The sequence below is a fragment of the Uloborus diversus genome, chromosome 3 (genome assembly GCF_026930045.1).
Source record: "Uloborus diversus isolate 005 chromosome 3, Udiv.v.3.1, whole genome shotgun sequence".
Classification (NCBI taxonomy): Eukaryota; Metazoa; Arthropoda; class Arachnida; order Araneae; family Uloboridae; genus Uloborus; species Uloborus diversus.
This window is the reverse complement of record NC_072733.1, coordinates 428,992-441,658: the sequence shown is the minus strand read 5'-3', so window position 1 is coordinate 441,658 and position 12,667 is coordinate 428,992. Positions and strand designations below refer to the sequence as shown.

Here is a 12,667-nt window from a genome sequence, read left to right as displayed (position 1 = left end):
TTTATTATTAGATCTTTGGTTTGAAATTTACGATAAACTTGACGAAATTTGATCTTAGAAATTAGTTTCTCTTATTCGTTTTCGCGTTCTTTTCAAAATTCTTTAAAATTTATCAAACTGTAAATATCTGAAAATACAGTTGCCTCTCTGTTTAACGACACTCTATTTAAGGACTTTCTCTATTTGCGTACTACTTTTCACGGTCCCGGATGCTCCACTGTAGTTTTAAAATTATTCTGTTTAAGGACGATTTTTTGTGGTCCCTTGAAAGTTGCTAAATAAAGAGCCAACTACGTGTCAATTGATTATTCGTATCATCTATGAAAGTTTTCAAGGGACTACATATAATCTCGAAATATTATCTTGCCAAGTGTAAAGCGAGGCATGATAACAAATCAATATCAGTGACAAAAAATTACCATTTATTTTACTAACAAGAAAAAGTTTTTTTTGCCAAAATTCAGTACAGTTGAGACAAATATTTAAGGAAAGTATCATAAGGTATTACTGCAATTGATGGTTGGAATAAATTACTCATAGAACAAATACACTCGAAATTTACTTTCGCAAAAGGGAAAGTGAGTGATCAGGGAAATGGGGGGAAAAAAAAAAAAAAAACCTGGTGCACAAAAACGCACAAAAATGCGATTCATCCAACCATCTAGTAATAAAAGTATTATTTTGTAATCTTTCCGCTACGTTTTGTTTCGTGATATTCTACTAGTTCGTGCTTTGAGGAAAAAGTTTTACATCGGTAGATTGATTTTGGTTCTGTAGCACGGAAAAAAAATGTACATTTAAAATATAAGTAGATGTTTAATAAGTTAAACTAAAAATTCTTTCATTGAAACTTATTTATTATTTACAGCTAATACCGTAAATACCGGTATTTTACCTCAGTAAATACCGGTATTTCGAAATTGCAAAATTGCTCAAATACCGGTATTCGGTATGCCGGTATACCGGTATTGCGATCACTACTTACATGTAACAGGGCTTTCAAGCTTTTTTTTATTATTATTTGCATCTTTAGGCTAGTTCTAATTAAATTTAATTCAATGTATAATATATCTTGAGACAAAAAAGTGCCATGAGAGCAGTGAGCAACGAATTAATGGTGTCTCACTGTTCCCTCATTGGCAAGTATAAACTCAATAGCTGCCATTCTCTGACAAAGAAAATTAACAACAATTATTTATTGCAAAAATGAACGTTAGTTCACTTAATGGTAGTAAATTAACGGTCATGTATCAGTCATAGTAACGGTGGCTAATGCAAGATTAAGAACACCAGTCTGTAAAGTTTTTCTAATATTTTAGTAACAGTGCAACAAACAATGGAGATATTTTACTTCGATGGGTTCAAACTGCGATGACATAGTTATTTTTTTTTTACATAATACTTGAAAGCAAAAGTTTTTTACAATGTTGTTTCACAGAATGTCGACATGTCTTTTCAAAAACTTTACCTGGCTGGAAATATCCAAACAGAAAATATATTTTGGTGTCTCATTGTACCCACTTCCCCCCATACTCAGCTAAAAACGTTTAGTAGCAGTGAGAAATCAATAACTAGCTGCCTACGGCTGCTCGTGCAACCCGCCTGTGTCAGGTTGGTGTACACCGCCTTTGGCCTTGTACTTCGGAGGCTTCGCCCCCATCTTACTACTTTACTTACTATCAATTTTTAACCCGACGCATCTCTGGAACCATTCCATTCCAATTCTCGCTTTACTATTAATTCGAATAAGTAAATGATCATGTTTGAACTAATTAATGAACATAAATTAATCTTTGACAGGAACAACTCTAGAACCATTCCATTGCCAGTCCACCGCACCTCTTAACTGTAGACATGAGAAATCCGGTTCCCATGTCTCTTTTCTCAACCAGAAGCTCGAACCATTCAAAGATCGAAACACTTCCGCTTAAAGCATAGAAAGCGAGAGAAATTATGAAAATGTAAAAGTGGCCATAATTTTGCTGAGGGGAAAAATGACCTAGGAAAAAAAAGGAGATACGGGCAGGCTACCAAAATGCTCTTCCGCTTTGATGGGGGAAAATTGATGGGGAAAAGCGAAATCGTCTAAAGGATAAGCTAACAGTGATTCCGAACGAATGACCAGGAGGAGAATAGTTAGGTCTTTAATTAATATCTTCGCTAATTAAAGTCGCAACACAATATTTGGAAATATGGAATTTTCTGCAATGAGTTCGTAAGTTGCGTAGTTTCAGGTGAAAGACTAAGTAAAAAAAAAAATAAAATCAGCAATTTTTGCTACATTTTTGCAACCACCGCGGATAAAATCTTATATAGAAGCACTCCATACGGTGAAATCGAAACTAATAGGAAACGCTCAATGAAACTTCTGTGGATCCAAACGGCGGACGGCCACTCGAACGTAAATAAATACTGTTGACGCTAAACTGAAGTCGGACTGACAGAGTGGTCTCAGCAATTACTTCGCACACTTAATTCGTTGGGTCCGATTCCCTCGTAGCTCCGGTTGAACTTCCCTACTTAAGGCTATATTGCCGTGGACAGGTAAACGGCTGCATCTGCAGAAATGAGTTTTTAGATATATTGGAAGAAGAGCGTGTTGAATTCAATACTAACAATAGAGAAATGTTGGAATTAGACATTGTTTTCGCGCCGTTTTTTCAGCAGAAACCAAATAAGCAAACTTGTGCGAAAAAGCTAACGAACAACAGATGACAAACATTCAAAAAAATGAAAAAGGAAAAAAATGCAGTTACTGCTCTTTACCTGCCCACGGCAGTACTTCCTTTCATCTAAATCTGTATCAATGAAGTTAATATTGCCATGAGGTGAAACGCTAGTTTTTTTTTTTTTTTTTTTTTGGTTCATGTACAACAGTGTGCTGTTCAGGGCTGCGGAGTCGGAAGAAAAATTGTTGACTCCGACTCCTGGGTTTTGAAACGTCCGACTCCAACTCCGGCATTTTTATTATTCATTTTTTTTTTTCAAATCCCCCTTCCCCATGGGAAGGGGGGGGGGGAACCCCTAAACAGAGATTGAAATATTAATTCCTTTTTATAAAATTTTTGCATTGTATTTTATTGTAAACCTAAGATCTATTATACAACGTTAGAAATTCAATTTAAAAATCAAATTATCCAATAGTTACGATTTCTAAGGTGAGATTACTTAAAAATCGCATTTAAAAAATTGAATAGGATTTATTTGCTCCCCTTTAATGTTTAACTAACAGATGTTGATCAAATCCTGTGCTTTCAATTTTTGAAAGCTGTACACTGTTAAAACCAGGACTGCCACAGGGGTAAAGAATTTCACCCTAGGGTGAAAAAACGGTGCCTCAGGGTGCAACGGAGGCTAGGAAGCGTCATCATGGTGCTTTTGGTTCCTCAGTGGGTGAAAGACGTTAACAAAAAGTGCTAAAAGACCATTTAATAGGAGAGCGACTCATTGCGCATGCGCTCTGACTTATCGTCCAACGACAACTTCAGTTTGAATGGCGAACGAAGGAAGTTGCAACGAAATTTACTTTCACACTGAATGAAGTACAAAACTGAAAATTTCGTAGATTGATCTTCGAAATCTCGCGTAAGTAAAGGCATTTGATCATATTGTAGCTCTTAAAGCTTTCGAACGCATTTAAAGTGTTTAAAGTATGTTGACAACTTCTTATCGTTCCGTTTACCTTATTAAATATTTAATATCTTGCTATTTATATCCTGAAAAACTGTTACCTAATACTATCTATCAGTACTATCTTGAATAAAAACATTAAAAATAAAAACGTTTAAATCAGCTGATAATTGAATAGCTGATTCCGGAATAAAAATGCATCGACGTGAGCAGCCTATATACCAATGTATATTTCTTCTCAATGAAATAACTACGTAGTGGAAACGAACAGAGCAGCAAAGGCGGGGGAAAAAAACGCCTGAAAAGAAATCTCTCTCAATCAGTTTTTGACTCATGAGTTTCACATCGTGTTTTGGTTCACGTATCTTTCTTAGGCGTTATTGCATGAAGAGAATGTAGTTATCTACTCGTTTTTATTTTTCATCTGACGGAAAACTTGACATTGGAAAGAAGGGCTTTTAAATTAGTATTTATCTTGTACGCATAAGGATACTCAAATATCAAATCTTATAATAAGTATTATTAAGTTACGCTCGATTAAAATTTTAAACGTTTATGAAACGCTTTTATTTTCCCATGATTCTAATCTAATGTTACCTAATATTTCTGGCTGTTCCGGCAAATGATGGATAAATACCATCCCTGTTCATTTTCAGTACGGATCCTGCAGTAAAAGTTGTCAACAACATATTAATCACTGAGTAATCCAAGTGTGAATATAAGAAGGTTAGTGCACGAACAGACAAATTAAAGTCATGAACACTTCTAAACTATGTTCGAAAGTTAAAAAGTGATCATATGCCTTCGTATATATAAATCAAAATAAATAAAACACAATTGTATTCAAAAACGCACACAACACGGGGGGGGGGGGGATATCTATAGGAAGCAATAAAGGTGCCATTTTTCTCACCTGGAGTAACATCTTCCACCTACGGTGCACGATGGGTGAAGGGAGCCAGTTTTTCACCCTTGCTAAGGATGCAATTTCGGCTCTCGATCGGGTGCCGCTGGTGAACAAGCGTTTCACCCCTGAAAGGTGGCAAACGCAACCTGTAGTTTTAACATTGTAACTTGAGGGTTTTTTTTTTTTTTTTTTTTTTTGCTTAGTCAAAAAACTTTTCTTGACAGAGGTAGTCCTCCCCCCTCCCGTGTGGCACTCATCTGGTGGGTATCACCTCAACTTATTCTCAGAGTTTATAAAAATTGAAATACTTTAATTCTGAAAAATTTCCCTAATAATATCCCCCTAAATCTTAAATTTCATCTTAAAAATTTCAACGAAAATATTGCACTATATTGCGCGAAGAGGTCGGGTACATATACGTCTGGAGCAAATTTTACCCAAAATGCGGCGGTATACAGATTTGTACGAATAGCTTTTACTATAGCTACATTTCCTGGCTCAATTTTTAATTTTAGTTTTATTGGCAGCTTTAGAATTCAGCTTAAGGGGGTCCGGGACACAAAAATCGTCAAATTTTGCAATTTTTTTTTATAATTTGAAAAATTGCTCCGTTTCTTTTTGCTTAAGAAGACGTTTGAATCTTGTTTCTACCTTAAATAGAACGAAAGATATAGTTATTTTTGTTGCATGCATCTAACGAATGTGTACCGGGTGTGTTCAACCGGGACACCAGAATTCCCCCCTCCCCCCCAGTCATGGGTCTTCAAGGTTACACACTCTTGACTGATTTTTAGATTGTTTTAGAGGGTAGTTTATCTTTAATGCTATGAATAAATGGTTATTATCCATTAACCTAAACTAAGGATAATGATAAATGACTTCAGTGAATTATTTCTAACTATGTAAATATTTATAAGTTTCTTATGTACGAAGAAACACTTTGAATGGGGAATAACATTTGAACAATATTTACATGTTACATTACATTGGATATCATTAATTTTAGAAATACTTTGGTTTTACTCTGGTTGTTAAAATTATCGCTAGCTAATCTGTTATCAATATTACCTGTCATCAAGCCTTTAACTGTAGATTCAATACTGAATTATCGCATCATTTCTCGTCACTATTACTGAGACAAGACGATAGGATACGATGACAATATTATCTATTAGCCGATCATCAGCATCACTCTTCTATAGTTTTCACTTTTTATATAGTACAGTGAAATAAATGTCAAAGTAATTATCCAAATTAATCCTTTAAACAATCCTTTGACAATCCTGAAACAATCCCGGACAAACCGGGACGTCTGGCAAGCGTACACTGTTAAAATCAAAAGTGCCACAGGGGTTAAGAATTTCACCCTAGGGTGAAAATACGGTGCCTCAGGGTGCAACAGAGGTTAGAAAGTGTCGTCAAGGTGCTTTTGGTTCCTGAGTGGAGGAACGACGTTAAAAAAAAACGTGCTAAAAGACCATTCAATAAGAGAGCGATTCCTTGCGCATGCGCTCTGACTTATCTTCCAACGACAACTTCAGTTTGAATGGCGAGCGAAGGAAGTTGCAACGAAACTTACTTTCACATTGAATGAAGTACAAAACTGAAAATTTCGTGGATTAATCTTCGAAATCTCGCGTAAGTAAAGGCATTTGATCATATTGTAGCTCTTAGAGCTTTCGAACATATTTAAAGTCTTTAAAGTATGTTGACAACTGCTTATTGTTCCGTTTACCTTATTAAACATTTAATGTCTTGTTATTTATATCCTACAAAATTGTAACCTAAAACTATCTATCAGTACTATCTTGAACAACAACAACATTAAAAATAAAAACGTTTAAATCAGCTGATAATTGAATAGCTAATTCCGGAATAAAAATGCATCGAAGTGAGCAGCCTATATACCAATGCTTACTTTCGCGTTTCATTTACAGCTTTTACATTTCATTTATGATAACAATTTTCGGAAAATCGATGAGGCTAGTTCAAGCCTAGTGGGATCTTGATCAATTAATATTAATTGTATAAATCTCGTTTCATTCACACATCTTGACTGCACATCTGTTTCAAAATCTCTTAATTATTATCAACTACGACATGCACTTTTCAGTTTTGCTTACTTTTGCGAGTCACGAAATTAAGAACATGAAATTGATAATGTGTTCCATTAAATGTCTGAAAATATATAATAGTATGCATACGTTTTAAACAAAAACAGTACACTTTTTCAACGTTCCATTTTTTTTAGGAATGGCTGTAGCTGTTGACAATACATTATATTTTGCCGACGGGGCAAACATCAGGATTGTCGATAATCAAGGGATTATTCACACACTTATTGGGGATCATCATCATAAGAAACAATGGAAACCAATCCCTTGCTCTGGAACTCTAAAAATGGAAGAGGTAGTAATTATTAATTTATGAGCATGTTTTGGTAATTTATATAGTTTTTGATGTTTACACTACCTTGATCTATATTTTCTGAAAGGAATTTTTAAAAAAATTTATGATATGTATATTTTAGGTGAAATTAAGATGGCCAACAGATCTCTCTATCAATCCATTAGATGGAGCATTATATTTTATAGATGATCACATGGTTCTGAAACTTACTCATGATAAACGTGTGATGGCAGTTGCCGGACAACCGGCTTATTGCAAAACTTCCAGCACCAACATGCATAAATCTAGGATGACAGGTGAAGTGGTTTTAGGATCGTTAATTAGTTTCACTTTCGGACCCACTGGGGAGATGTACATAGCAGAAGTAGATGAGAACAACGTTAACAGGTATTGTAGTTTTAAATTTACGATTTCAGCTCTGTAATGCAAAATCTTTAAATCTTTAATGCTCTTAAAAGCTTTAATGATTTTAATACTCTATCAGCAAAAACATGTCTCACACCCCTCCCCCCCCAAATCGTTTTAAAGAGGCAGTTAATTTACTATTAATTGTATATGACGTTAATGAGAATTAAGCAAAATAATCGAAGCAAAACACATTTCTGATTCCTATTATAGCACGACTCTCAACCACGGATGATTTTTTTCTTTTGTAAAAATATTCGTTACTGTCTTTGTGATGTTTATCTTTAAACATGGATAAAGTAATAAAACGAAGCAATGCTATTTTTTTATGGAAAACAAATAACACGAAAGAACAAATACACTAGTTATCATAAATGAAAGGAAAATCACAAAAATAACGATTACTCGAAAAGTTACAAGTAGAATTTTATGAAACTAACCCACAATATACAACACGGTAAGATGTAAATAGCATGAAAAGAAATCACCAGACAAGTATGGTAGTATAGAAATTAGCGCATAAATAAAATGAAAAAATCGAAGGTGTCGGTTTGCTGTAAGAAAAAACCTTTCAATATGGAATATGGCTCACGCTAGAAGTAATGCAGAACATACAGCGATGTGTGATGCTGTCAATTATGCGGTCACTCAGTTCTATAGGAAGTGAGATCCATTGCTCTTGCAAAGCAGTTGCAAGCGTGACAAGGCTCTGAGGGGGTGGATTGAGAGCATTATGACGTTTTTCTAAAGCATATGAAACGTACGTCATTAGAATTTAAGTTCGGGCATTGAGCTGTTCACTCTAAGCGCAGAATTGCTGCTTGTTGAGGATAATTATCAGCGATGCAGCCATGTGCGGTCTAGCGTTGTAGTCATTTATCAAGAAAGCATCGCCTACTGCCTCAGCATATGAACTCACATAGGCATCAAGGATGTCATCTCTATAAACTTGAGCACTCGCGGTTCTTCTTTGAAAGACATGGAGATCTGTTTAAAGAGATGCCACTCCGAATACAGACACTGCTTCTTCTGTATGCGTCTCTTTCACGAATGTTTGATGGGTGATACGGGTTCCAGGTTCTCGCCATATCAAATAACGCCCACTATCGGTTTCTAGACTAAATATGGACTCATTCGTAAAGAGAACAGCCTTCCATGGATGAGGTGCCCAGTGAACATGCCGTCGTGCTCACTGGAAAACCTTCCTTCTTGTGGTGTAATGTAAGCGGCACAAAAATGGCTCGTCACCTCGCATACAGACCCCCTTCGTAAATGCTTCTGTGTACGGTTGACGCTGAGACTCATCTTTCGGTAGCTGCAGCAAGGGAGAATCTAAGACGAGTCGAGATGGTGGTTCTATTCTTGCGTGCACGTAACGTTAAATATCGGTCATCGGAGCTAGTAGTAGCCTTTGGTCGTCCTTTGCTGAACCTCCTGGATGCCAAACCCGTGATTTGAAATTGACTCCAAAGTCTATGAACCAAAGAAAGAGCCCCATTTAGCCATCCGTTTACTTTTTTTTCTTTTCACTTTGTCTTGCCTCTACTCTCCATTGGCTCTCTATCATAGTTCTGCAGGCACATGAGGCCAGGACGTCATTGTTACGAATTGACTATCTCAGATTTCTCATGGTCAGTATTACAGCGAAATCTCTTTTCTTGCTCTCAAATGTATACTTTTTATGCTTCCCACTGATGACGTATTATGATTACCGCGCCAATAATTTGCATATTTGCAGTTTTACGTTTTACTCGGCAACTTTTACTTGGCATCATATTCAAATTTTGCATTGTTTGACTCCTTTTTTTTTTTTTTTTTTTTTTTGAGGGAGTTATGCCTATTTTTTGTAATTTTTCCTTAAGTTATGACAACCAGTGCGTTATGGATTCCTGTATTTCCACTTCCCTTGATTATATTATCATTAAAATGTAAGACATTTTTTGGACTTTTTTTTTTTTTACAATTTATAATAAAATCGAAAGTTTTCACCCACATAAAACATGTGTTTTTTTTGGGGGGGGGGGGAGGGGGGTCAGCTCAAATTTTAAGGTCAAACCAAAAACAATTCTTACTGTACTCGAAGTAGATTAGATATTATATGAAAATCTTTGAAAAACATTTTTAAACTATGAGCTAATTTTTTTCTAATTTATTTATGAAGCAACGGCCGAACGAAACGAAAATTTTAATACAAGGGTAAATGCTATAACTAATTACCAATACGTGTGTGGGAAACAAACAGCTGCCTGTCATTTCAAAGTTTCAAGTTAATGATCATTTCAACATGAATATGACTTCAAAGTTTCTTAAAAGCAGTTTGTCAAGTGCATAATTCCCTATTAAGTGACACATCTGACTAATACTTTGTGCAAATAATATTCAAATAAAATTGAATTTTTGTGAGGAGTATATTGCCATGCACAAGTTAGTAGAGTCCCCCAAAAAATGTGGACCGTTTAGTGTTCGAGTTTTTTAAAGGGACAGGTTATCGTGAATGTGCGTGCAATAGGCTTTTTGTTTGTTATTTTTAGGTTCTTCCAGAAAGTGGCCAAGCTTTTCGGATTCTACTACCCGTTTTACATACTAATTACAATTGAATTAAATATTAAAACATTAGAGTTAAACCTCAATCAACTTTAATGAACTTAATATTTCGAGCAGTATTTTAATTAAACACTATGAAAATCACTCATGACATCCTTTAACATCTCCGATGTTTTAGTTTCACCTTACATATTGTAATATAAGAGTTAAAACAAAAGATAACTCCGGGAGTTAAGCCGCGTGTTTTAATTTTATTATTTTTTATTTTTACCTCTGTGTAAACCCTGTAGTGCTTATAAAATAAAATAAATCATACGATGCTATTGAATGATTACTATACAACTTGTGGAAAAAAATATTTTTAAAAAATAGGTAATTTTTTTTAAACATTTTTTCCGAGAACATTACGTTGTGGCGTGTTTCCCGTATTCAGGGAAAGACGCCACTCTTTTGCGGTAACTATGCCGTGCCTAACAAAATGGAACAATAAACACTGGAAGTGTTGTTTACCAAGAACAAGAAGAAATTAAATAATTTTCATGTAGTGATTTTTAAACTGTTTGAACATTCATTATTATCTGACGATGCATCGTGGGATGAATAGAAATTAAACTCATCATTCTAAATTTGATTTATTCGCAATCCTATTATCAATTCCGAATAAACACACTGCTATTTTCGTAATTATTTGGTTGCAATCGCTCGGTTAAAGCCTGAAAGAGATATTTCATGTAGATGCTCAGCAGGTGATGACGATTTTACACTGCTAGTGCCAGGTTCTGCAGGTTGAAATTTGATTTAAAGTGCGTTAGTACATTACTTGATGAAATTTCTTTCTTTTAATTTGTGTTTTTTGATACCAGCACTTAATTATCCACCAGTTTCTAAAAATGCTCTGGAAGATCATTTTTCAGAAGAGTGAGCTCTCAGGTTCTTAAGAAAAAGATAAAGAAAGCAGTGGCGTAGCGTCCCTAGCATGAGTGACACGCGGAACGGTAGTTTGTAGTGTCACTCCCCCCCCCCCCCCCTCTACAAACGCAAAAAAAAAAGTTTTATGTTAACTTAAAAACATGAATTTCATGCAATTTTCGGAAATAACAACGTTTGAATTTTTAAAGAAATTCTAAGTGGGCTAATGTACAAAAAAAAATAAATAAATAAATAAATAAATAAATAAAATAAATAAATAAATAGAAATAAATGTGGGGGGTCTGTAGGGTTTAACTTCCGGAAAATTTTCCAATTTGTAGTCTTAAAAATGCTTTTTAGCTTCATATTTGAAAAAAACTTGCATTTCCATTTTGGGTGTCACTTCACCTCACTGAAGAAAGTTCATAACGTTAATCAAACCCATAAAATGTACTCCAGTAATACACACGTCGATAGCATAGTAAAAAAAAGATATGGTTAGATATAGTTCAGTTTTAATAATAGCGGTACTCCTTAAAAAGAAATTGTCATGTATACCAAAACGCGGTACGACGTGTATCCCATATTGCACGGTTCATAAATCGCACGGCATAGTTAAATGCCATTTTTAAAGTTAAATGGCGTATTGGTACACACAGTACTCTAAGAAAACCTTACACTTAGCATTAACTTTACAATTATGCATGTTCGCAATATTTAAAAAACAAAAACTCTTGTATCAAAAGGTGTTGAAGCGTTTCGGCAATGACATTATGCACTTAATTCAAAATAACGATTGCACAGCCAAAAGAAATCACGGAATTAGTATTTACGCTTTACGTTGGTTAAAGAAATCTCATTGTGCACCTATTAAGTTAAACTGGATGTTTGACTGCTTTCTATTAAAAATTACAAGACATACAAAAGGTGCGGAACCTATCCCGGGTGCGATAACTCTCCCAGACTTGCCCTAAATTAGCCTGCATAATTTGAATAATAATGATTCCCTATGAGTGACACTTAAACGTCTGCAACGATTTTCAATCATAGGAGTATTGATAATTGCACTATTTGAAAATTAATTTTTCTGAAATAGCACGGACAATGCATTGTTTTACTTATCTTTATTCCAGCATTGTGTCAATGTTTATAATTCATAGAATGCTTTAAAAACATTGTAGTATGAGCATTATTTTGAACAAGGTAAATTCAGCTGCACTTCGTAATGACTCACAGAAAAGGAACACACACCAGGCTGAAAAAACACAGCTTGGAAGGAGACAAAATGAAAAATGTAAACAAGGGACTAATACGTTGTAAGGGGGGGGGAGACCAGCCCCTTTCTTCACAAGGCAATTTCTATTTAGCACGTGGGAAGGTCTCAGAAACATGCTACCTTTCCCGAGAGCCTTAAAGAATGAACAAATTAAATACCATGGAACAAAATAACTAACCTGTATAAGTGCGACGGTAACCAAAAGAGCATTGGAATTTACCTCCAAAAGTGCAAAAGTGACCCAGAAAGGTACGTAAGCAATAAGGCTGACATTTAAAAATTAAAACAGACGATACGGTTACGTGACGTGCAAGTGCCAGGCAAGACAATAGTTAGAAAACAACAACAACAGCAAATAAAACTGGAGAGGTAATAAAAACTGGAGAGCAAAAATTACATTAAAATTTTTCAGGATGGATCTAACAGACCTTCATAGTTTAGGTAGCCTTTCTGCACTAATACACTTGCGCTATACTTTACATTGCATGCTATACTTTACATTGTGCTATACTTTACTTTGAACGGCGATTTTTTTCCAATATAACATAAACAAAAAGATAGAGGAACTTTATTTCAATTTATAGCAA

The 12,667-nt window shown here is 35.0% G+C and overlaps 1 protein-coding gene across 1 annotated transcript in view; it reads left to right on the top strand.

Annotated features, from left to right (window-relative positions):
* The window catches only part of LOC129218177 (teneurin-m-like), a 116,889-nt gene that overhangs the window by 73,771 nt on the left and 30,451 nt on the right, over positions 1-12,667 (top strand). Inside the window, exons 7-8 of the mRNA XM_054852395.1 lie at positions 6,789-6,946; positions 7,068-7,333. Of these exons, the coding sequence (XP_054708370.1) occupies positions 6,789-6,946; positions 7,068-7,333 (424 nt within the window). The remainder of the gene's footprint in view (positions 1-6,788; positions 6,947-7,067; positions 7,334-12,667) is intronic.